This window comes from Vulpes lagopus, chromosome 23 (genome assembly GCF_018345385.1).
Source record: "Vulpes lagopus strain Blue_001 chromosome 23, ASM1834538v1, whole genome shotgun sequence".
Lineage (NCBI taxonomy): Eukaryota > Metazoa > Chordata > Mammalia > Carnivora > Canidae > Vulpes > Vulpes lagopus.
The window spans coordinates 25,283,877-25,307,966 of record NC_054846.1 but is presented as its reverse complement, the minus strand read 5'-3'; the positions used below and the strand labels follow the sequence as shown (position 1 = coordinate 25,307,966).

The 24,090-nt window shown below is 36.8% G+C and overlaps 1 protein-coding gene across 13 annotated transcripts in view; it reads right to left on the bottom strand.

The window, feature by feature from the left end:
- Positions 1-24,090, bottom strand: part of ANKS1B (ankyrin repeat and sterile alpha motif domain containing 1B) — a 1,017,748-nt gene that overhangs the window by 817,608 nt on the left and 176,050 nt on the right. For all 13 annotated transcript variants that reach the window (XM_041737915.1, XM_041737908.1, XM_041737909.1 and 10 more), the window contains exons 7-8: positions 23,254-23,367; positions 21,525-21,691 (exon numbers count right to left, since the gene is read on the bottom strand). In XM_041737915.1, the coding sequence (XP_041593849.1) occupies positions 21,525-21,691; positions 23,254-23,367 (281 nt within the window). The remainder of the gene's footprint in view (positions 1-21,524; positions 21,692-23,253; positions 23,368-24,090) is intronic.

Here is a 24,090-nt window from a genome sequence, read left to right as displayed (position 1 = left end):
GCCATGCCTATGTCTTCCTCTGTGAGATTTCTGTTCATGTCTATTGCCCATTTCATGATTGGATTGTTTGTTTCTTTGCTATTGAGTTTAATAAGTTCTTTATAGATCTTGGAAACTAGCCCTTTATCTGATACATCACTTGCAAATATATTCTCCCATTCTGTAGGTTGTCTTTTAGTTTTGTTGACTGTATCCTTTGCTGTGCAAAAGCTTCTTATCTTGATGAAGTCCCAATAGTTCATTTTTGCTTTTGTTTCTTTTGCCTTTGTGGATGTATCTTGCAAGAAGTTACTGTGGCTGAGTTCAAAAAGGGTGTTGCCTGTGTTCTCCTCTAGGATTTTGATGGAATCTTGCCTCACATTTAGATCTTTCATCCATTTTGAGTTTATCTTTGTGTATGGTGAAAACGAGTGATCTAGGTTCATTCTTCTGCATGTGGATGTCCAATTTTCCCAGCACCATTTATTAAAGAGACTGTCTTTCTTCCAATGGATAGTCTTTCCTCCTTTATCGAATATTAGTTGACCATAAAGTTCAGGGTCCACTTCTGGATTCTCTATTCTGTTCCATTGATCTATGTGTCTGTTTCTGTGCCAGTACCACACTGTCTTGATGACCACAGCTTTGTAGTACAACCTGAAATCTGGCATTGTAATGCCCCCAGATATGGTTTTCATTTTTAAAATTCCCCTGGCTATTCGGGGTCTTTTCTGATTCCACACAAATTTTAAAATAACTTGTTCTAACTCTCTGAAGAAAATCCATGGTATTTTGATAGGGATTGCACTAAACATGTAAATTGCCCTGGGTAACATTGACATTTTCACAATATTAATTCTGCCAATCCATGAGCATGGAATATTTTTCCATCTCTTTATGTCTTCCTCAATTTCTTTCAGAAGTGTTCTACAGTTTTTAGGATATAGATCCTTTACCTCTCTGGTTAGGGTATAGATCCTTTACCTCTCTTCCTACGTATCTTATGCTTTGGGGTGCAATTGTAAATGGGATTGACTCCTTCATTTCTCTTTCTTCAGTCTCATTGTTAGTGTATAGAAATGCCACTGATTTCTGGCCATTGATTTTGTATCCTGCCACGCTACCAAATTGCTGTATGAGTTCTAGCAATCTTGGGGTGGAGGCTTTTGGGTTTTCTATGTAGAGTATCATGTCATCGGCGAAGAGGGAGAGTTTGACTTCTTTGCCAATTTGAATGCTTTTAATATCTTTTTGTTGTCTGATTGCTGAAGCTAGGACTTCCAGTACTATGTTGAATAGCAGTGGTGAGAGTGGACATCCCTGTCTTGTTCCTGATCTTAGAGGAAAGGCTCCCAGTGCTTCCCCATTGAGAATGATACTTGCTGTGGGCTTTTCGTAGATGGCTTTTAAGATGCTGAGGAATGTTCCCTCTATCCCTACACTCTGAAGAGTTTTGATCAGGAATGGATGCGGTATTTTGTCAAATGCTTTCTCTGCATCTAATGAGAGGATCCTATGGTTCTTGGTTTTTCTCTTGCTGATATGATGAATCACACTGATTGTTTTATGAGTGTTGAACCAGCCTTGTGTCCCGAGGATAAATCCTACTTATCATGGTGAATAAGTTTCTTAAGGTACTGTTGGATCCTATTGGCTAGTATCTTGTTGAGAATTTTTGCATCCGTGTTCATCAGGGATATTGGTGTGTAATTCTCCTTTTTGGTGGGGTCTTTGTCTGGTTTTGGAATTAAGGTGATGCTGGCTGGCCTCACAGAACGAATTTGGAAGTACTCCATCTCTTTCTATCTTTCCAATAAGCTTTAGTAGAATAGGTATGGATTCTTCTTTAAACGTTTGATAGAATTCCCCTGGGAAGCCATCTGGCCCTGGACTTTTGTGTCCTGGGAGGTTTATGATGACTGCTTCAATTTCCTCCCTGGTTATTGGCCTGTTCAGGTTTTCTATTTCTTCCTGTTCCAGTTTTGGTAGTTTGTGGCTTTCCAGGAATGCAACCATTTCTTCCAGATTGCCTAATTTATTGGCATATAGCTGTTCATAATATGTTTTTAAAATCGTTTGTATTTCCTTGGTGTTGGTAGTGATCTCTCCTTTCTCTCATGATTTTATTAATTTGAGTCTTCTCTCTCTTCTTTTTAATAAGGCTGGCTAATGGTTTATCTATCTTATTAATTCTTTCAAAGAACTAACTCCTGGTTCTGTTGATCTGTTCCACAGTTCTTCTGGTCTCGATTTCGTTGAGTTCTGCTCGAATCTTTATTAACTCTCTTCTTCTCCTGGGTGTAGGATCTATTTGCTGTTTTTTCTCTAGCTCCTTTATGTGTAAGGTTAGCTTCTGTATTTGACTTCTTTCCAGTTTTTAAATAGATGCTTGTACTGCGATGTATTTCCCCCTTAGGACTGCTTTTGCTGCATCCCAAAGATTTTGAACGGTTGTATCTTCATTCGCATTAGTTTCCATGAATCTTTTTAATTCTTCCTTAATTTCCTGGTTGACCCTTTCATCTTTTAGCAGGATGGTCCTTAACCTCCATGTGTTTGAGGTCCTTCCAAACTTCTTGTTGTGATTTAGTTCTAATTTCATGGTATTATGGTCTGAGAATATGCAGGGGATGATCCCAATCTTTTGGTATCGGTTCAGACCCGATTTGTGACCCAGTATGTGGTCTATTCTGGAGAAAGTTCCATGTGCACTTGAGAAGAATGTGTATTCAGTTGAGTTTGGATGTAAAGTTCTGTAGATATCTGTGAAATCCATCTGGTCCAGTGTATCATTTAAAGCTCTCGTTTCTTTGGAGATGTTGTGCTTAGAAGACCTATCGAGGGTAGAAAGAGCTAGATTGAAGTCACCAAGTATAAGTGTATTATTATCTAAGTATTTCCTCACTTTGGTTATTAATTGGTTTAAATATTTGGCAGCTCCCACATTCGGGGCATATATATTGAGGATTGTTAAGTTCTCTTGTTGGATAGATCCTTTAAGTATGATATAGTGTCCCTCTTCATCTCTCACTACAGTCTTCGGGGTAAATTTTAGTTTATCTGATATAAGGATGGCTACCCCTGCTTTCTTTTGAGGACCATTTGAATGGTAAATGGTTCTCCAACCTTTTATTTTCAGGCTGTAGGTGTCCTTCTGTCTAAAATGAGTCTCTTGTAGACAGCAAATAGATGGGTCCTGCTTTTTTATCCAGTCTGAAACCCTGCGCCTTTTGATGGGGTCATTAAGCCCGTTCACGTTCAGAGTTTCTATTGACAGATACGAGTTTAGTGTCATCATGATATCTATTCAGTCCTTGTTTTTGTGGATTGTTCCACTGAACTTCTTCTTAAAGGGGAATTTTAAGAGTCCCCCTTAAAATTTCTTGCAGAGCTGGTTTGGAGGTCACATGTTCTTTCAGTTCCTGCCTGTCTTGGAAGCTCTGCTCTTTATCTCTCCTTCCATTTTGAATGAGAGCCTTGCTGGATAAAGTATTCTTGGTTGCATGTTCTTTTCATTTAGGACCCTGAATATATCCTGCCAGCCCTTTCTGGCCTGCCAGGTCTCTGTGGAGAGGTCTGCTGTTACCCTAATATTCCTCCCCATAAAAGTCAGGGATTTCTTGTTTCTTGCTGCTTTAAGGATCTTCTCTTTATCTTTGGAATTTGCAAGCTTCACTATTAAATGTCGAGGTGTTGAATGGTTTTTATTGAATTTAGGGGGGGATCTCTCTATTTCCTGGATCTGAATGCCTGTTTCCCTTCCCAGATTAGGAAAGTTTTCAGCTAGGATTTGTTCAAATACATAATCCGGCCCTCTGTCCCTTTCCACACCCTTGGGAACCCCAATTAAACATAGGTTTTTCTTCCTCAGGCTGTCATTTATTTACCTTAATCTATCCTCATGGTCTTTTAACTGTTTGTCTCTTTTTTCCTCAGTTTCCCTCTTTGCCATCAACTTGTCTTCTATGTCACTCACTTGTTCTTCCACCTCGTTAACCCTCGTCGTTAGGACTTCTAGCTTGGATTGCATCTCATTCAATTGCTTTTTAATTTCTGCTTGATTGGATCTAAATTCTGCAGTCATGAAGTCTCTTGAGTCCTTTATGCTTTTTTCTAGAGCCACCAGTAGCTGTATAATAGTGCTTCTGAATTGGCTTTCTGTCATTGAATTGTAATCCCGATTTTGTAACTCTGTGGGAGAGAGGACTGTTTCTGATTCTTTCTTTTGAGGTGAGGTTTTCCTTCTAGTCATTTTGCTCAGTGCAGAGTGGCCAAAAACAAGTTGTATTGGGAAAAGGAGAAAAAGAGAGATAAAAGGAAAGAAAAGAGAAAAAGAAAAAAGAAAAAAGGAAGAAAAAAAGGATAAAAGAGAAGAAAAAAAAGAAAGAAAAAAAAGGGGGTGGGGGAAACAAACAAATCAAAAAGCAAAAAAACAAAAAAACAAAAACAAAAACGGGGGAGTATCTTCTGATTCTGTATACTTTAAGTCCCTTGACTTCCCCTGGAACTGGTCCGTCTAGCTGGTCTTCTGGGGGAGGGGCCTGCTGTGCTGATTTTCAGGTGTTAGCACTTGGGGGAGCTGCTCTGTCCCCCGCCTGGTGCAGGGCTCGGTGGGGGTTGTTTACCCCGTGAGGCCCCAGGAGGAACAACAGCAGTGGCTATGGCCAGCTGTTGGAGTCAGCCCCCGCAGTAACTCTGGGGCTCTCCGTCTGCAGGGCCTGGAGGCTCTGGGGCAGGGCCGCTGATCTGCTTAGCTGGGGGCAGGAGCAGCCTTACTGTCCTGGGCCCTCCCAGCCTCTGCCTGTCCCGGGGGGAGGTCGGATCCTGGGCTGTGTCCCGGCGCCCTGTGCTCCAGGGCCTGCGCTGTTGAATCCGTGCTCCCGCCGGCAGCCCCCTGCGCGGAGCCGCACCCGAGCCCCTCCGAGCTGCTCCGGGGCAGCCCTTAGGGAGCTCAGCGCACTCTCCCCAGGGCGCAGTTCCTCTGTTGGTGTCCCAGGGAGCCTGAGGGCATCCCCGCCCTCCTGGGTCCTGCTCTAACTCCCTGTGGGCGCCTTTCCGCCCGGGAAGGTTGGTGCAGCTCCTGCTTCTCCAGGTCGGGGCTCTCCTGTCCTGGGGACACTCGCCGTGGCCTCAGCCCAGCTCCTCGCGGGGCCCCTCCCCCTTGGATGCCTTTTGTTTATTTCTTTTCCCCTCTTCTTCCTACCTTGATAGAAGTGTGAACTCTTCTCCCTGTAGCATTCCAGCTGTTCCCTCTTTAAATCTCAGGCCGAATTCATAGATTTTCAGGATAATTTGAAGGTTATCTAGGTAATTTGGTGGAGACAGGTGATTTGGGGACCCTACTCTTCTGCCATCTTGCCCCTCCTCCTCTGTGGGGAAATCTTGCTGGAGAATGTGTGGTACAGAGAATATAGTACATTCTGTATAAAACAGGTGAAAGGCACACCTGGGTGGCTCAGTGGTTGAGCATCTGCCTTCATCTCAGGTCGTGATCTTGGGGTCTTGGGATCTAGCCTTACATCCGGCTCCCCACAGGGAGCCTGCTTCTCCCTCTGCCTGTGTCTCTACCTCTCTCTCTCTGAGTCGCTCATGAATTAATAAATAAAATCTTAAAAAAAAAATAAAATAGGGGAAACTGATCTGAGAGATGGAGAGGGACAGGTAACAGATTACATTGTTGGGGTACTTGCTACCCAGCCAACATAAAAGCCTGATTTTTCATTTTATGTGCTAATATGTTCCTTTTTTTTTTTTTTTTATGATAGTCACACAGAGAGAGAGAGAGAGAGAGAGGCAGAGACACAGGCAGAGGGAGAAGCAGGCTCCATGCACGGGGAGCCCGACGTGGGATTCGATCCCGGGTCTCCAGGATCGTGCCCTGAGCCAAAGGCAGGCGCTAAACCGCTGCGCCACCCAGGGATCCCCCCCCCCGTTTTTTTTTTTGCAGAAGTCCATTTGAATTGATTTTGAAGAGATACATGGAAAACTCAGAAATAAAATATTGCAGGAATTCAGAAAAATTTGTCCTATTTCAAACACTGACCTATTATAATCTGTATATGGTGTCACCTTGTTAGGAAAGGCAAGCTCACGTGCACAGTCCTGCACCATTCTTTTGTATAGAATGGTCCCTGGGCCTAGAACACCACCAGGCTATGGCATTAGATGGCAACGTCTTTCCCCGTTTCAGGCTTTGGTCTACTGAGTGTGTGCATCAATGGCCCTCAGGCACATTCCCAGCTTTCAGTATTTCAGACTCCACAGAGGAGGGGTCAAGAATCTACTGCACAAGACAAGTGGTGCAGGCCACATGCTGTCCTGGCTGCCAGGATGGTGACCTGCTGGCCATAGGGCACTGACATACTACTGGACCTGATCTTTCTCTGCCTCTTTCTATGTAAGTAAATGTGTTGTTCCATCCTGCGCTTGATTACATCGTGTTTTCCTTGGCAACTCCAATATCAAGATGCAATTGGACTTCTATTCCTGATTTCTGGCATCATGATGATCTCTGCTATCTTCCACGTAGCTTGGATTCCTCTCTTGGCACTGGGAATGGGTGCACAGTCTTCTGCATGGAAGCAGACAAAACTTTACCATGAACCCAAAGTGTAATTGCAGGACCATTTCCAAGTCATACAATCTAATCCTCCTTACGGAAGTAATATAAACAAAATGAGGTCCAAGGCTATATCTGTGACCACCAGAAGCTACTGTTGTGGAAACTGTCACTCAGGATTTAAAGATCTTGACAGCAAGATAGATGAAAAGAAATTTCTTTGGGAATATAAAAAGTAAGAGGAATTCTAATGCGAATCAAATGAAAGTAAATACAGTTCACTATAAAGAAAGAACCCAAAAATATGATATCAAGGTATGCTATCACATACACAGATGTATAATCTTTTAACTATGATCATTTAAAGTAACTACTGACTTGTCTACCAGACCAAATACCATTAACATTCTATTTCATGGTGGGATTTCTTAATGCCAAAAATAAATAAGTCATTTTCATTATTTTTTTGGAAAATAAGATCTCAGATTCTTTCTCACTTAAGCGCATTAAAATTGATGATTTTAATTGAAGCATGTAAATCAGTGAATGAAGCACATGTTTACAACTTGATATGTAAGTAAATGCATCAAAAATTATGTATAAATGTTCATAATAATCACTCTAAATATAAGTAAATGACCTATTATAGAATTTATTATATAACTTATTATATAACTATTATATAGATAATAAACCAATGCTGATAAATAACTATAATGTTCTTCTAGAAGAAATTAGAACTTGAAATTGTCTTGCATGAAGACCTAATTTTTGTTATATAGAAGAGACTCCACAATTTTAACTAGGATGATTTTAATTAATAAATGCATGCTTAAATGTGGGACTACCTATAACTATATGAAAGGTTTCTATAAATGAGAACTGTACAAATCAGTATGCATATGAAGATATATTAATTGAATTATAAAAAATATTATGGAGCCAATTCTGGTTAAGTGATTATCAATCTGTTTTCTCTACTTCTTGAGTGCATAACTAGACTATATTTCTTAGCTTCCTTTGCAGACTGGAATGGCCATGTGACTACATAACAGTATTAGTTAATGGAATATGAGAAGTGACTGGTGTTTCATACCCATCCCCAAATACTTCTTACCTGTATCCCCTATCTTGTTTACCCTTTGTCACCATTTATAGATGAGTCAGGTGGCCTTAGAAGCCTGTGCTCAAGATGGCAGAGGTACTAGATAAATGGAGTTGATTCCTTAATTTCCACCTGGAAGAGAGCCACTTCCTGATAAGGAACACTTAATATGGACTTTAAATTAGTGAGAATCAAACTTCTATTATATTTGAGCTATTGTATGATTTGTCAATATTTCAAAAACTAATTAAAAACTAATTAAAATTAAAAACTATTATAAAACACAATCTCTGAGAATATCATCTAACTGAGGCTTTCTCTAGCTCTTAGCTTAACTCTCATGAAGGATGCTAATGAGCCAACATAATATTTTAAGGTTATGTTAGTGAAATAACCTCATCTTAATTTATGTAATGCAGAACCTTGGAAGTCATAGCTATGCAGGGATAAATAAGTTCTTGTTAGATATAATAGAATAAGAGAGAAGTAAGACACTAGTAATACCTAATTTTTTAAAAAGTAGTTGAATGACAAAAAAAAAACCACCACCATTTACTGAGCACTTATTATATGCCAGAAATGATAATAGGCACTTGGATAGGCAATAAAAAATAAAACACTGTTCCTGGGTTTACAATTTAATTCTTACAGAATTTTAGTTAAATGAAGAGGGTAGGGAGAAGCAGGTATTGCTTCAGGTTGTGAGGGAGAAGACAGAATTATAAGGAACAAGTGAGCAACAATGAATGTAGTCTATAAGTTTGAAGAACTGAAAATGAGAGTAAGAGAAAGATGATAATATAATCTTTTAAATACTACTTATACTTTATGTGGTATTTTAATAACATTGCCATTTAATTTAAAGTATAAAAGAATTAATTAAAAGTTAACTTATATAGAATATAAAATAAAAATCATATGATCATCTTAATAGAATTAGAAAAAGCATCTGACAAACTACCCTTTCATGATAAAAACACTCAACAACTTGGGTATAGAAAGAACATACTTCAACATAATAAAGGCCATATATGACAAGCCCACAACTAACTATGATTACTCAATGGTAAAAGACTGAAAGTTTTTTTTCTAAGATAAGGAATAAGACAAAGATGCCCACCTTCACCACTCCTATTAAACGTAGTACTGGGAGTCCTAGCCAGAGCAATGAGACAAGAAAAATAAATAAAAGGTATCCAAATCAGAAAAGGAAAAATTGTCTGCTTGCATATGATATGATTTTATATATAGAAAATTCTAAAGACTCTATGAAAAAACTAGAACTAATCAACAAATTCAGCAAAATTGCAGGCCACAAAACCAACAGACAAAAATCAGTTGCATTTCTATATACAAACAACAAAACATTTGAAAAAGAAATAAAGGAAATCATCCTTTATTCACAATAGCATCAAAAACAATAAAATACTTAGGAATAAATAAAATAAAAAATAAAAAAAAATACTTAGGAATAAGTTTAGATAAGGAAGGGAAGGATCTATACACTGAACACTTCAAGACTTTGATGGAAAAAAGAAGACACAAACCAACTGAAAGATACTCTATGTTCATGGATTAGAAGAACTAATATTGTCAAACATTCCAACAAAGTCATCTATAGTCATCACATAATCTCTATCAAACTTCCAATCTCATTTTTCATAGAAGCAGAAGAAACAAGGTGAGTTATTTTGCTCTGATGACCAATGAAATTTGTACTCATAAGCAGAAAAAGGCAAAAAAAAAGAAAGCAAAGGCAAAGGCAAATTAGCATCAGATCATTGTAATATGAGACCCACCGATCTGGAGGGCAAGAAAACGGGTGTAGACAGTTGATTATCTTAGAAATCAACATTTAAAAAATATTCTAGTGCAGTATGCACAAACTATTGAATATAAGAATCACCTAGAGTTTATTAAAAATAATCCACTTCCAGGGACACCAGGGTGGCTCAGTCAGCAAAGCGTTCAACTTTGATTTCAGCTCAGGTCATGATTTTAGGGTTGTGAGACTGAGCCTCACACTGGGCTCCATGCTCAGCATGGAGTCGGCTTGAGATCTCTCTTTCTCTCTCCTTCCCACTGGGGAAGAATCCCCCCTGCAGCTGGGCCCTGTGTTTGCTGTGTGAGAAATGGCCACCTTTTTTTAAGATTTTTATTTATTTATTCATGAGAGACAGAGAGACAGAGACAGAGACACAGGTAGACGGAGTGAGAAGCAGGTTCCATGCAAGGAGACCGATGTGGGACTCGACCCCAGGACTCTGCGATCATGCCCCAACCCAGAGGCAGATGCTCAACCACTGAGCCACATAGGTGTCCCTGGCAATTAGGATGTTGATGTGAGGACATGGTGGGCCCTCTGGTGTAAAATTCCAGATTTCCCTGGGTCTTCTGGTAGGAGCCATCGTCAACTGCCAGCTTGGAAAATCAGACCATGTTGGAACTCGCTGACAGAGGTCCCGGAGAATATGTATGATAATCACACAGGACTGCAGACCATTAGCTCTAGCCTGGAACCACTTAGCGTGGCGTAGAGCAGCCAGAGCGTCAAGGCATTTTTGCCTGTCCAAGACGTCCGGTGGGTCTTTGTTGCGGGCAGGCAGGTGCCTTCTCTGCCGTAAACGCCAGAAACATTTTTCCATCAAGGCAGTCATGTTCTCTGTGCTAAAATACCACGTCAGGTGAGAGGAAAATGTGCCTGATTGACTTGGCTGAAGCGTGAAGCAGAGAGTGATTCTCCCCCCAGGATGCACCCTGTGGACACTGCATGGGAGTGCATTGCCCTCCTGAGAGCTGGGGAGGCCAGGTCGGCGCCTGCGACAGTCAGGGGTGGTGTCTTTCTGGAAGATTCTGTGTCTCGGGTGTCTGGGACATTAGCGTCTACTTCCTGAAGCGCATTTCTGCATAATCCTTGCTTTACCACAATTAGGTCGGGTTTTATATGCAATTACTGTATCTAAGTTTCTGTAGCACACATCATAGGTATGATTTTTTTTAAATTAAATATTCAAAATAAACTTTTTTTGATCCAAAAAAAAAAAAAAAGTGAGAAGTCACTTTTTTTTTTTTTCAGTGTTTTTGTTTTTATTTTAAAAAGAACACACAGCTTCTTCCCGACCTCTGTCCCAGCACTGGTTTAGTGACTCCATCCCTAATCCCTGTTAAGATAGTGACAGGCCAGAGGGAGGCTGAGCCCCTGGGCAAGAGGTGGCTGTAGCTTAGGGGAGGACACCCCTCCTGTCCAAGGGCCATGGTGGCCGCAGTGAGGCAGCGGGACGGAATGTGGGTGGGTGGCCAGGAAGCACCTCTGCCCTTGTGGCACTAGTACGGAGCAGGACGCAGGTGGGGCACAGGCGGTGGCAGGGTGTCTACATGTCAAACACGCGTGACGGGGCTGAGGTAAGCTGCTCCAACCCCAGAAGTCCCACCAGCCCCCTCTCTAAATAGATAAAAATCTTTTTAAAATATTAATAATAATCCATTTCAAGACATTCTGATTCAGTAGGTTGAGGTGAGAAAGACTATAGAATCATTACTAATAAGGTGACAAATATAAAGTTCAGGGTAATATTGACCTACAAAATAGAATTTAGATTCAAATACAAGTCTGTTTGAGTTGAAAACTCTTGTTCTCTACACTGCAGTGCCACTCCACGTTACAAATTGACATTATCCAATAAATTATTATAATTCTTTAATGCAGGGTCTCAGTAAACTAGGGAGGATGATAATTGTAACTGTGACAATAAAGATACTTTCAATGTTTAGGAAACTGGCACTAAGCTCAGTGAGAGTAGGATTAAGGGCTCCGAGGGAATATTCTACAAGCCTTTAAGAACAGATTTATTTCAGCAACACAGAGGATGATTATAGGAAAGGATATAACACAACAGCGTTGTCTCATTTATTTTGGGGGCAAGCAATGTCTACTTTATTGATACACATCTCACTGGGTTCATTATCTTTGTTCATTTTAGAGTTTTTCATTTCCCATCAAATTCATCTTCTTGACTACCTCATTCTTTCTCCAAATTAAGACTTTGTTTCTCATTGTTAGTTATTTGATAGCATAGACTGGAGGCTACTGAATAAATAGAACTGTTGTGAAACTGTAAGCAAATGAAACATTTGAGCTTTAAAAAACATAGATGCTTTGGACACCTGGGTGGCTCAAGCGGTTAAGCCTCTAACTCTTGGTTTCAGCTCAAGTCATGATCTCATGGGTTGTGGGTGGAACCCCAAGTCAGGCTTCTCACTTGGTGAGGAGTCTGCATGAAAGACTCTCTCTCCCTCTGCCCTGCCCCCTGCATTTGCTCTCTCTCTCTCTCTCAAAATAAATAAACAAATCTTTAAAAATATAAAAATAATGAATAAAAAAATCAAATAAACAGTATAGATGGTTGAAATAAAAATTCTGGAAAAGGAAAGTAAAAATAACATGAGACAATTTTAAAAATCTAGGCCTGAGAACACAGTTTCTCTTTCTCCTACTTTATTGACTTTGAATACAGAATGGATAATTTTAATTCTTTAGCTGTTAGAAATTGAATGAATTTCATATTTTCAGTAGTCATGTCTCAAATAGTCTCACAAAATGTTAGAATGAATTCCAATACTCAGTAGTCCTGTTTCAAATGGTCTAATGATAAAATTTTTTTCTAGGTCGCTAGTCCACTATTCCATTAGAATTACTTTGCTCAAAAAAAAAAAAAAAAAAAAAAAGAATTACTTTGCTCTTCAAAGTAAAAAACATTTCCCTGAACACAGAGATAAGTGATTATCACTGCTGACATATCTCTTTAAGCTCAGGCTCCAGACTGATTTCTTATGGCAAGTAAAATGGGATTCTTTTTCAATGGCAGGTTGTCCCAGGCCTTCACTCCAAAAACGAATCAAGTATACTTTGAAATAGAATTACAAATCAGGTGCATTATATGATAAATGATTGAGGTAACCATAACTTGTGGCCAAAGTTGTCAAAAGTTAACATCACCATTATCCCAAAAATAAGGTTAGAACAAAGTCAAGTTATTATTAAACTTTCAAGAAAATATTACAATTAGCTCCTGAGTATAAACTATGGATTCTCAGGGAAATCATAATAGCTAAGTCCTTCTATGACAAAGATTAAATTCAAATTGAAGATTAGAGAGGGATCAGGGAAAATGAAAATTTAAAATAAAAACTGACATGCTGTAGCTGCAAAGTAAATAAAATGATGAACTTTATAAGCTTCATAAATTTCAAATATATAACGTTCATAATTCTTTAGAAAGGGAGTATACTAACTTGGGATACCTTAACAGAACGTTCATAATATTGAGAGGTATTTGGTGTCAAACACATCTTAAGCACATGCACATAATAATACCATGCATTAGTTGAGCATGTTGTAATCATTAAGAATCAATAATGAGGAAAAAAAAAACCCAGAGTGTTTGCTTAAGCCTATTTTTCCTTATGAATAACGGGAAAAAACTGCTTCAAAATAGCCCATCTCAACTTACAAAGAAAGAATAACAGGGATGAATTTTTTAAATCTTTATCATGGAATATTGAAGAATTTGAAAATTAAAATAAATGAGATGTATGTTCCTATATTCTTATAGATTTTCCATTACATATGTTATCTGGAGCCAAACATGATATTTATACTGTAAGATATTCTTATTGTCAGTCAAAGAGACATTGCTACATAAGAAAGGCATGACTTGGCATAAGATGTTGGTATTTTTATGTTATGAGGAAGTTTATAATATAGTTTGACCAGTTATTTCATGTCATCTTCAAAATAAATGGTGAGGCATTCATTATTTGAAACATCAACCAACAGTAAACTCTTCTGAGATTAGAAAGACTCCATCTAGAAATTTATCCGTAAGTCTGTACCTATAATCAGTTATCAAACAGATTTTCTGATATCTATGGCCTATCCTATCAATTCAACAAATGTTTTATTAAGCATGAGAGTGAAGAACTATGCTAAATTCCTCACAGAGAGAAACGTATTTCCCCAGTCACCGAGAGGTTTCTAAGCAAAGCCAAACACAGATTCATGCATAAATAATACAAGGCTGACTACAAAATTTACATAACACACTTGTAAATAAAATGTAATGATAGCCAATCCGAATAAGTTGGCTTTTAACAGAAGGATCAAAAAAGGTCTTGTAATATATTTTTTTAAACATTTTATTTATTTATTCATGAGAATACAGAGAGAGAGAGAGGCGGAGACACAGGCAGAGGGAGAAGCAGGCTCCATGCAGGGAGCCCAACGCAGAACTCACTCCCGGGACTCCAGGATCGAGCCCTGGGCGGAAGGCAGGCGCTAAACCGCTGAGCCACCCAGGGATCCCCTGTAATATTTTTAATAAAAGATTTTATAAAGAATGGTTTTCAATATGTAGAAGATAGAGAAAAGAACTATGTATGAATAAACATTGTGAACATGGGCAGAGATAAGGAAAGACAGACATGCTTGAGGGCAACCCATTTTACCAAAGCATCCTATTTATCTAAGACATTAATGAGAGAAAGCTGGAAATATATAATGATGCTGGAAGACAGAGCCCTGAGTGCCCAAGTTAAAAGTCTACATTTAATTTTTACAATGAGGACCAGGCCTAACTTTGAGAATGAGACTGACATGACCAGAACTGAACTTAAAGCATACTGATCTGGCAGTAGTATTAAGAAAAAACTGGAGCAAATGATGAGGAGACACTAGAAGCAGGTGGACAGAATGAAAAACTCTTAAAATAACTCAGTAAGAGGTAATGAAAGTCTGAACCTGCAGAATGGCAAAAATGATGAAAAGGTGAGAGTAGGCCAGTCTGGAAGATACTAATGACAGACAGAATGGCTGTAACTAAGAACCATTAATAATATGACTACCATGACTATCCAGTAGGTTAGGATCATGACCTTGGAAGATATCAAACCCAAATTTAGATCCCAGTTTTAACGTTTGGTAGCTGCATAAGCCTGGACAAGTTATTTTGGTCTTGATTTCCACATTGAGGATAATAAAACCTACCCCATGGCATTATTGTGAGGAATAAAAAAGATAATTATTTTAACATGCTTACCACAGTGTCTAGTATATAGTTAAAACTTAGTACAATACAAATGCTAGCTTCTTGTATTACAACTATTTGCAGAGATCAGTGCTTGACAAGTGCTCACTGGTTTTTAGCAGCCACTTCTCACTGTTGGTTCACCCTGTAGTTGTGGTCATTTAAATATCCCAGAAACTTTTTTTTTTTTTTCCCAGAAACTTTTTTAATGTACCTCTTCCCCAACTAAATCTCTCCAATCTTATACTTAAACTCCTGAAATTTTAGGAATCTAAATATAGGATTTTATTTTATTGTAACTCCCACTGAATTCTATTTTTACTTTGAAGCAAGAATGTTTACTGAGGTAATTTTTCACGTACGTTCAATTATATGCCATGTTTGCTATTCCTCCTTCACATCTGCAGACCTGATTATGATAGATGACTAGGGTTTTTTTTCATGGCAAATATTGATTAACACAAATCCAAGAATAAAACATATAGCACTTCACTAGAGAAGTCTCTTTTGGGTTGATCTTGAGTAGTTATTGGAAGTTTGGACAAAGTTGGACAAAATCTATAAAACGTAAAAATCAAAATGTCATGTCTTCAGCAGAACAAAAGGGAGTAGCTCTTTTTTTCTATCACTGACAGAGGCCGTATTAACACCCCCCCCCCCCCCCGCTTTTTTTAACTGGAAGAAACTAAGGCTTTGGAGACTTCTAGCACTTCCAATAGTCTCCCTGCTAATAAGTGGCAGAACAGAAAAAACCTGTCCTTGGACTCTAAATTCATCTCCAAATAATTAAACATGTTTTCAATAAAAGTGGTTGATTCACAACATTGTTTTATATGTATTCCATTATGCAATGTTTGCCTTTTCATACATTTATCATTCAATAAACTTTCACTGAGAGACAACATTGCAGGGTATTGTGCTAGGCAGGATGTCATTACGGAGATCAATCAAATATAGATTTAACCATAAGAAGCCTGCAAGAAATTATATAAAAATATGTACACCTAAAAGACAAAGCAGAACAAAGAGATGTGTCATGAAAGGGAAAAGCAATTGCATTGGAAGTTCAGAAGAATGACCTCCACCCCCTACACCCCACCCCCACCATTCCAGAGGGCAAGGATATCTCAAGGATCTTCCTACATTCACTTCAGTTACAAGTTCTTCCTGGGATGAGTGGAGGGACAAAAACCTCACCATTCTGATTCTGGATTTTTCTTTGTAGGTACATATGGTACATAAGTATAGTTAATGCTATTAGTTTCAAAATATTAACTTAGGTCAACAAGATCTATATCTTCTCCAAAGATCCTGGAAAATCTGTTAGGACAATTCAATCCCAGACTTAGTATACAGCAGTCTTGAGTCACCACTGCCAAAAACTTTGTTCAACTATATAAGACATGAATTACTTAGGTTAGAAATATTCTGAATACTATATTCTCAATAAGGTAACTGTTACCACTGTTTAAGATTCACCTCCACCATTACAAAAAAAAACTCATTATGTGCTAAAGAATCACTGATAATCCTGAAAGAACCCCCTATTTTATGTTTCAGAAAATTCATTTCCCAAAGTGCTGTGAATCTGATAGGAATTGGATGACACAGTCATCGGAGTCTCTCAGAATTCTGAAGTTGTACATTCCTGATAGTAAGCTCTAGAGATTATATTTTTGAAAGTAAACATTATTTTAGAAATGCCATTTGTATTCTAGGCAACCTAATTTGACTCTACTGACCTTTAAGACTTCATGTATTCTGGCACCAAATTAACTATCTTTTCCTATGGAGAGTCTCCAGTACAGTCTCCCCAACAGTGTTCTCAAGCAGGTTATAGACCCTTGGTATAAAAACTGAGACACTGAATCCTAAAATCTTGATATATTACAGAAAATATCTCATACTTCAGAAGGTTTACATGTCGTTAAAGATTTTGCATTGGAAAAGAAAGTAAAATAACAGAAAAGTATACTGCTTGATTTGAAATTGCACAAAACTTGGCAACACAACCTCTTTCAAACAAGAAGTCTTTACATGCCATTTATATCCAGGTTTCCCTTAGGGAAAAAAAATATAATGTATTTCATCCCTGAAGCTTCCTATTTATTTCTTAGAGATATAATCTAATGAAACAATAATACTTTTTCTATTTTAAATATTAAAAAAAGAAAAAAAGTTTTCCTGAAACCTAGATTCTGAAGTCTGCTCTAATAATCAAATTTCTCTGTCGTATACGTATTCACATTTAAGAGTCGGCACATTGTTTATACACATGGAAAAAGAAACTGAATATATGACCTGAGAAAATAAGAGAAAAGAACATTTTTTCAGATTATTTTATATTCTTTCAAAATTCTAAATTTCATGGGTTGCTAAAGTATGTAAAGATATTTATATTTCTTCAAAATTTACATTCTAGATTATATAATGTCCTAATTCAACTTAGAAAATGGCTCCATATGCATATTATAAAAGCACTTAAAACAGACTGACTTTTGAATTAAAATTTATGCAAGGGAAAATGTAATTTTAACTGGAGCTAGCCTTCACATTAAATGTAAAACATCCAATTGAATACATTCAATCATAATAAGAATTTAATTTTTAATTCACTTATATTAGTAAAATTGTTCAAACTACTACCTAAGGCTAATTAATATTTTAATAAAATCAGAAACCTCTAATTCAAAAGTACAAGTTCTTACATAAGACAGCTGATTTTGTATTTTAAATTACTGAATTAGAGTGCCCTCTATTGGAAGAAAAAAATGGCAATGAAAGCTAAACTGAACTAAGAATTGTTAAAATACCCCTAAAATTCAAGGCACATCACTAATATGTAAAATACATTTATATAAATAATAATAATAATAATAGTACAAATGCTACAAAATTATATTTTCCTCACATTTTTATTTCTTCTAAATTACTTTTGGAATTATTTGTCATATTATAATGAACAAAGTGGGTATTTCATTATCACCTAAAATTAAACTTTAACTGAATCCAAATGTCCATCCTACAGCCAATAATGCAAACAAGCAAAAATATTATTCCACATGTAATATTCCAATGTAATATAGAAATAATTTTAATTTAGGACTACACTGGGAATTTTCTTTGATGATAAACTGAAAATGTCTCTAGCCCAAAAGATTTTTTTAGCTGCTCTCATACAGCAATGGGAGAATTAGACTGGATACTGGAAGACCCATGATGAGATTTATTCTAGCTCTATAATTCTATAATTTTGTGGTATTATCAAGACCTCAAGTTGTGACTCAGCATCTCAGGTCTGAATTACCTCTGTAAGGCCCTGGCGGATTTTGAGGCCTCTAGACCAACAGTGTGCACATTAGCTTTCTGAAAGAACAAGGCTCAGAGCCACCCAAAACAATTCTGATTTAGTTGGTCTAGTTGGTCAGAACATGTTACCTGAAGGTATCAGGATTTTCTGAAGCCTCTCCAGATATGTCTAACATATAACCACTGCTGAGAATCACTATGTTTCTTCCCAGAACATCTGACCATAGTTACCATTTTTATCTTCCCAGGATGTCACCATCAGGATAGAACTCCCTTACTCAAGAATTTACTCTCCTCACCGTCAATATTAAACTTCTGATTAGCTTCTCAAATCTAATTATCTGCCCTTAACAAAACATCTGAGTGGTAATGGATACGGCATCAGCCCCAGACTGCCTGCCTTCAGATCCTGGCTCTGGCAATTAACTGTATAAACATGGGAAAATCATAAAACTACTCTATGCCTCCATTTTCTCATTTGTCAGATGGGAGGATAATACCGCCTTCCTCAGGGTTATTATGAAAATTCAATCAGTTAATATAAATAAAGTACTCAGTAAATGTTAAGTATTACTGTTACTTACCCAAATCTGTTTCCCACTACTTTCCAAAATCAACTTTCATGATAAACCATTATTCTCAAATTATATGCTATGTCTCACCTCTGTGCTTCTGCACATAATGCTTCTGCGAGCTGGAATCCTTTCCCATTCACTCATTCATTCACTCATTCATTTCAAAACAAATACAAGGCATATCTCCTCTCCCTCCAGAGCTCTGAGTTTAGTCTCTCCCTACCTCCATGAAGCCTTCAATGAATACCAGTAAGTCTTTGCTAATCTCTCCCTTTTTAAAAAATTCCTTTGGCCACTGGATAATTTATTATGAGAAATGTGGCTGGGAATTAAAGACATTGGCTCTGAGTTTGAATCCTAGGTCTGCTACTTGCCAGCTGAGTCATTTCCCAAGTCTATAAATCCAGTTAGGATTACTGTGAGGATTAAGTAGCTTAAATCATAAGGCATTTGAACAGTAAGCATCTAATAAATGTCAGCCCTTATTTATCTGTTGTTTCACATGTTAGTCTTATCTGTACACTGCGACTGAAGCCTTTTTTGAATAAGAATTTTGAACTCCTGCAAGTCAGGAACCATGTTTGATTACTGCTATTATAAATCTTATAATCTACAACATACTGACAAACGTGATCTATAAGTACTTAATTAAATTTTTACTTAAATTTTTGCATAATTTGAGAATACAATTCATAACAAAACTCTGAAGAAACATTTTTGATGAACAGAAATATTCAATATAAGCAACTGAACCCAAATAAAACATAGTCTATAGAAAAGGGTCAAAATAACTGGATTACTTTTTAAACATTTAATGACAAGTTTCTATCAGATCTTCCAAAAGGGTACTTCCAGTGATGTCTTTTATCTGCTCAAAATCCTTTAGATTTTTCTCATTTTCTAAAAAATAAATTTAAAATTCTTATCCTGACATTCAAAATCACCCATGGCCTGACCTCAACCTATCCTTCTAATTTTATTCCCCATCTTTCCCTTTATAAACTCTATTATTTCAGATAAACTGAACTACTTGCCCTTACTCATAAGTACCCTCTGCTTTTCTGCCTCATGTAACCTTTATTATTTAATATGACAATACTTTCAAGGAACACAATATAAGGTTTGTCACAGGAACAAAGAGTGATTGTGTGAAAGGATAAGCTTGAATTTTAAGAATTTCAGTTCAATTTATGAGCCCTAATTTCTCTATACAGTTTTGACTTAAAAAAAAAAACACTTAGCCTTCATTCCCCCAAATTATGTCACCCTCATAATTCCAAAAACCTCAGATGTCACTACTTGAAATATATAAGCATGTAAGCATGGTCTCAAAGTATAGGGTTCAGACCCCAGGGTATACAAGATACCTACTGAGTAAAAGAAAAAAAAAGAGCTTTCATTTACACTTATTCTTTATCCTTCTAATTTACCTCATATATTCTTAGAATAGTAGTAGATATATGTAATTTATGAATACATGAATTTGGGATGTTAGCTTAAAATTTGTTTACTACGGTACATACTACAAATTAGGGCTTTCAGAAATTCTATGGGTTCGCTACAAGTAGAGGACCAGAAGCAGTCAGTTTAGAGAAATCTTTAGGGACAGACCTAAAAACCTATAAACACCATGTATTATTTATGCAGGATAAATGTTTTAATTTGAACCAACCTTCAAGGAAATGTTGAAATACAACTGGTTTGTCATTTAGAGATGACATATAACTGTTTAAGACTTTTAAACGGGAAGTTTTATCCTGATGTTAAAGTCACTACAGTAAATATCTCATTAATATAAAAATTTCATTTGGTTAAACTTATATGTATTTACATATACATGTATATATATATATAATTAATCATAATTATTCATAAAGAGCTTTTATTGGAGCCAATAATATGATGCTTTAAAAAAGACAATGTAGCAAAAAACAAAAAACAAAAAAAAACAAAAAAAAACAAAAACCAAGAACAAAGAGTGTAGGGAGTAAGACTAGCCATGGAGCTAGACTAACAAGTACTATCCTGGAAAACAAGATACACGTTAAGTAACTAAATGAAGTAAACATTCTCCTAATAGTCACTCTACTTGGCAATTTTTTTTAGTTTTCATAAATAATTATGACACACTTAACACAATCCACTCTTATTAGCTTTTGAAGAAAGCATAATATTTCTATAACAAATTAAGTTCTAAAAGTGAGTAAAGATTTCGTGTCATAATACTGCATTTCCTTTGATACCAGTATACCCTAAAAATCCTACCTCTACATGACTCAAAACAGATATACAAATCTTAATTTTAAATCGAGTGATTCTCTACAGGGTGTTTTGGTCTTTTTTTGCTATAGTGTTAATATAAAATCTAAATGAGCAAGGATCTCTAATTCATGATTTAGACTCTGAGCTTGTAGGTTGCATGAGGGATTAGTTTAAGATTATAAAAATATGGAGTCAAACTTTCCACAATGTCTCTCCCCTACCGTGACATACAGAGTGACCGAGAAACATACACACACAGCCCAGCTCCATCTTTCTTCAAGATGGGGCAGACTCAGTTCATAGAGAAAGCGGGAAACAAAGACAAAAGGAAGATTTTTTTTTTCATTGGAAACCAGTATCATCACACCCAGTAAAACTAAAAGAACATAATCAAAGACACTATGATTTCATTTGTTAGCAAGTTAGCAGTAGTGAGATTCATCACAAACTATAAATGATTTATCAAGGCATTCTTTCCCCTACACATGCAGTGAGAATAAAACAGCAATAAACATCAGAAAAAGAGCAATTGGGAATCTGACATTTGACACTGGCAGAATCAGAAGATAGGATAATGCACAAATCCCATGCCTCTCAGATACACAATGAATTGGCAAAGACAGACGTACTGTCTTCCTTCCCCCCTTACTTACTACACTCTGGCTTCCATTTTTCCCAAGTTCTTCCTCTGAAATCTTGCTCAAATTATCTAAGTAGTGGTCTGATATTGTGTGGCACAAATCTTCAAAAGAATAATCCTTTTCTTGACAGAGTTTTATTTCATCCAAGAGTTTTGATAATTCTCCAGTCACAGTTTCACCTGTAAGAAAATAGCAATTTTTTTTCAAAGTTTCAAGAAGGGCTATTGCCTAAACTTCCTATTAACTAATAAAAATATAACTAGTATGGTGATAGAACTCATATTATGACAAATAAGATTTAGTAAGTCGGAAAATACTCCATTGAAAACAAGATACTAAACTATGATTAGTGCAAGAACTTATAAAAGACAAGGAGAAATCCCAATTTTGCCCGTTATTACTCTGATTCAAAATAGAAATAGTATTGAAGGTTTATACATGTATAGTACATAAAAGCATGTGGAATGAATAATTCCTAAGGTTTTATTCATTAGAACATTTCATCTTTAACAATCTTTCACTGGCATTATAGTTCACAGAAACACAATTCATTCAATAACTCATTAACAAATTTTAAATGGTATTGGGAGCCTACTTCATAGATTCAATAAGAAGAAATAGAATGTATTTAGACAAATAATTACATAATTAATAAATAAGAATTATGCAATGTGACATAAAGGAAAAACACAGAAGGAACAGACAAATAATATGCATCATCTATCAAAATGTGAATATTTTGCAGGCTGCATGCAAATATGCATTTCTCTAATCATTCTCAGAAAGGTACCTTACATGTACAATTTCTCCTGAGAATAAATAAAACTCCAGTAGTTATAATCCAGATATCAATATTTTTATTCTGCATTAACACATTTTAGCAAGGGGCACCTGGGTAGCTCAGTCAGTTAAGCACCCAACTCTAATTTCGGCTCAGGTCATGATCGCAGGGTTGTGGGATCAGCCCCGCTCTGCATTCTGCAGGGAGCTGGCTTGAGATTCTCTCTCGCCTTCTGCCTGTCCCCCAACTCAGGTACACTCTCACTCTCTCTAATTAATTAATTAATTAATTTTAGGGAACTATCTACCATAAAATATCCACTCCATGTAAACTTCATGACAGCAGAAATTTCTAATTTTGCTGACTACAATGTCAGGACCAAGAGTAGGGTCTGACAAACAGAAGTGCTCAATAAATGCTGACTGAATGGGTGCCTGGGTGGCTCAGTCCATTAAGTTTCCGACTCTTGATTTCGGCTCAAGTCTTGGTTTCAGGGTTGTGAGACTGAACCCCATGATGAGTGTCAAGCCCCCGTGTTGAGCTCTTCACTGCTTAAGACTCCCGTTCCCTTTCCATATGTCTCTCCTCCACCATCTTCTTCTTTTAAAAAAAAATGCTGACTGAATAAATAGATAAAATATAGAGTATAGGGACGCCTGTGTGGCTCAGTAGTTGGGCACCTGCCTTTGGCTGAAGTTCTGATCCCAGGATCCAGGATCGAGTCCCACATTGGGCTCCCTGCAAGGAGCCTGCTTCTCCCTTTGCCTGTGTCTCTGCCTCTCTCTCTCTCTCTCTGTGTCTCTCATTAATAAATAAATAAATATTTAAAAAATATAGAGTGTATAAGATATAATTTATTAGATTTGAAATTTTTATAAGTGTTAGCCTTTTTGTACATTTAGGACAAATCTGTACATAAATATCTAGTACTATTTCAAGGGTTTATAATTAGCTACTCACTCTTAGTCTTTTGGGAAGGAGACTCAACAGGAGATGAAATATGTATTTCTTGTGTTGTATCTTCTTGTACATGCTCTTCAAGGGCTGCTGATCTTCCCACACCTTCTAAATATTCTGTGTACACAAGTTTTTGAAATTACATAGTCAAATTCACTTACTTTAGAATCAATAACTAAACTTCAGGTTTTATTTCTGGTGACCAGTTTTTCATCTATTTTTTCTCCTCAATATATCCTAAGTCTTTAAAAGAACTTCAAAAAAAAAACTGAAAGACCTTCATGAATTATTAATTTAAATCTTTTTAATTAAAACATAAAAGATACTTAGGAACCTAAGAGACACATAAACCCTCTTTGTGAAAACTAAACTGGTCACATTCTTTCCTTAAAAATAAATTCACATGTTAAAAACATAGTAACATCCTTAGTTTCCTTAAATATATTCTACCTGAAGATTTAAAAACCTCTGAAAGATACTTTGAATAGACTTGATACCTAAACAGGAATACCGAATTCAGATGGATACAACAACTAGTCAGGTAACATAAATGAATGAAATTTAGGTTATAATGGTATTTACTCTTGTAAGATAAGCATAATTACATATTAAAGTTTATTTCCACAAAGAAATAATGTTCTTTCTCATTATTTTTGAGGTAGTGTTTTACACTCAGCCTACCTCTCATTTTTCCAATTTTGAGGAAGATACAATTATAGTAACAGCAGCTAAAAAACTTAAATGTAGCTTACTATGCAACCAGCAGTATTCTAAGTATTTAAAATAAGTTAACTCACTTGAGCCTCACAAAACTATGACACGGGCACTATGACAATTTCA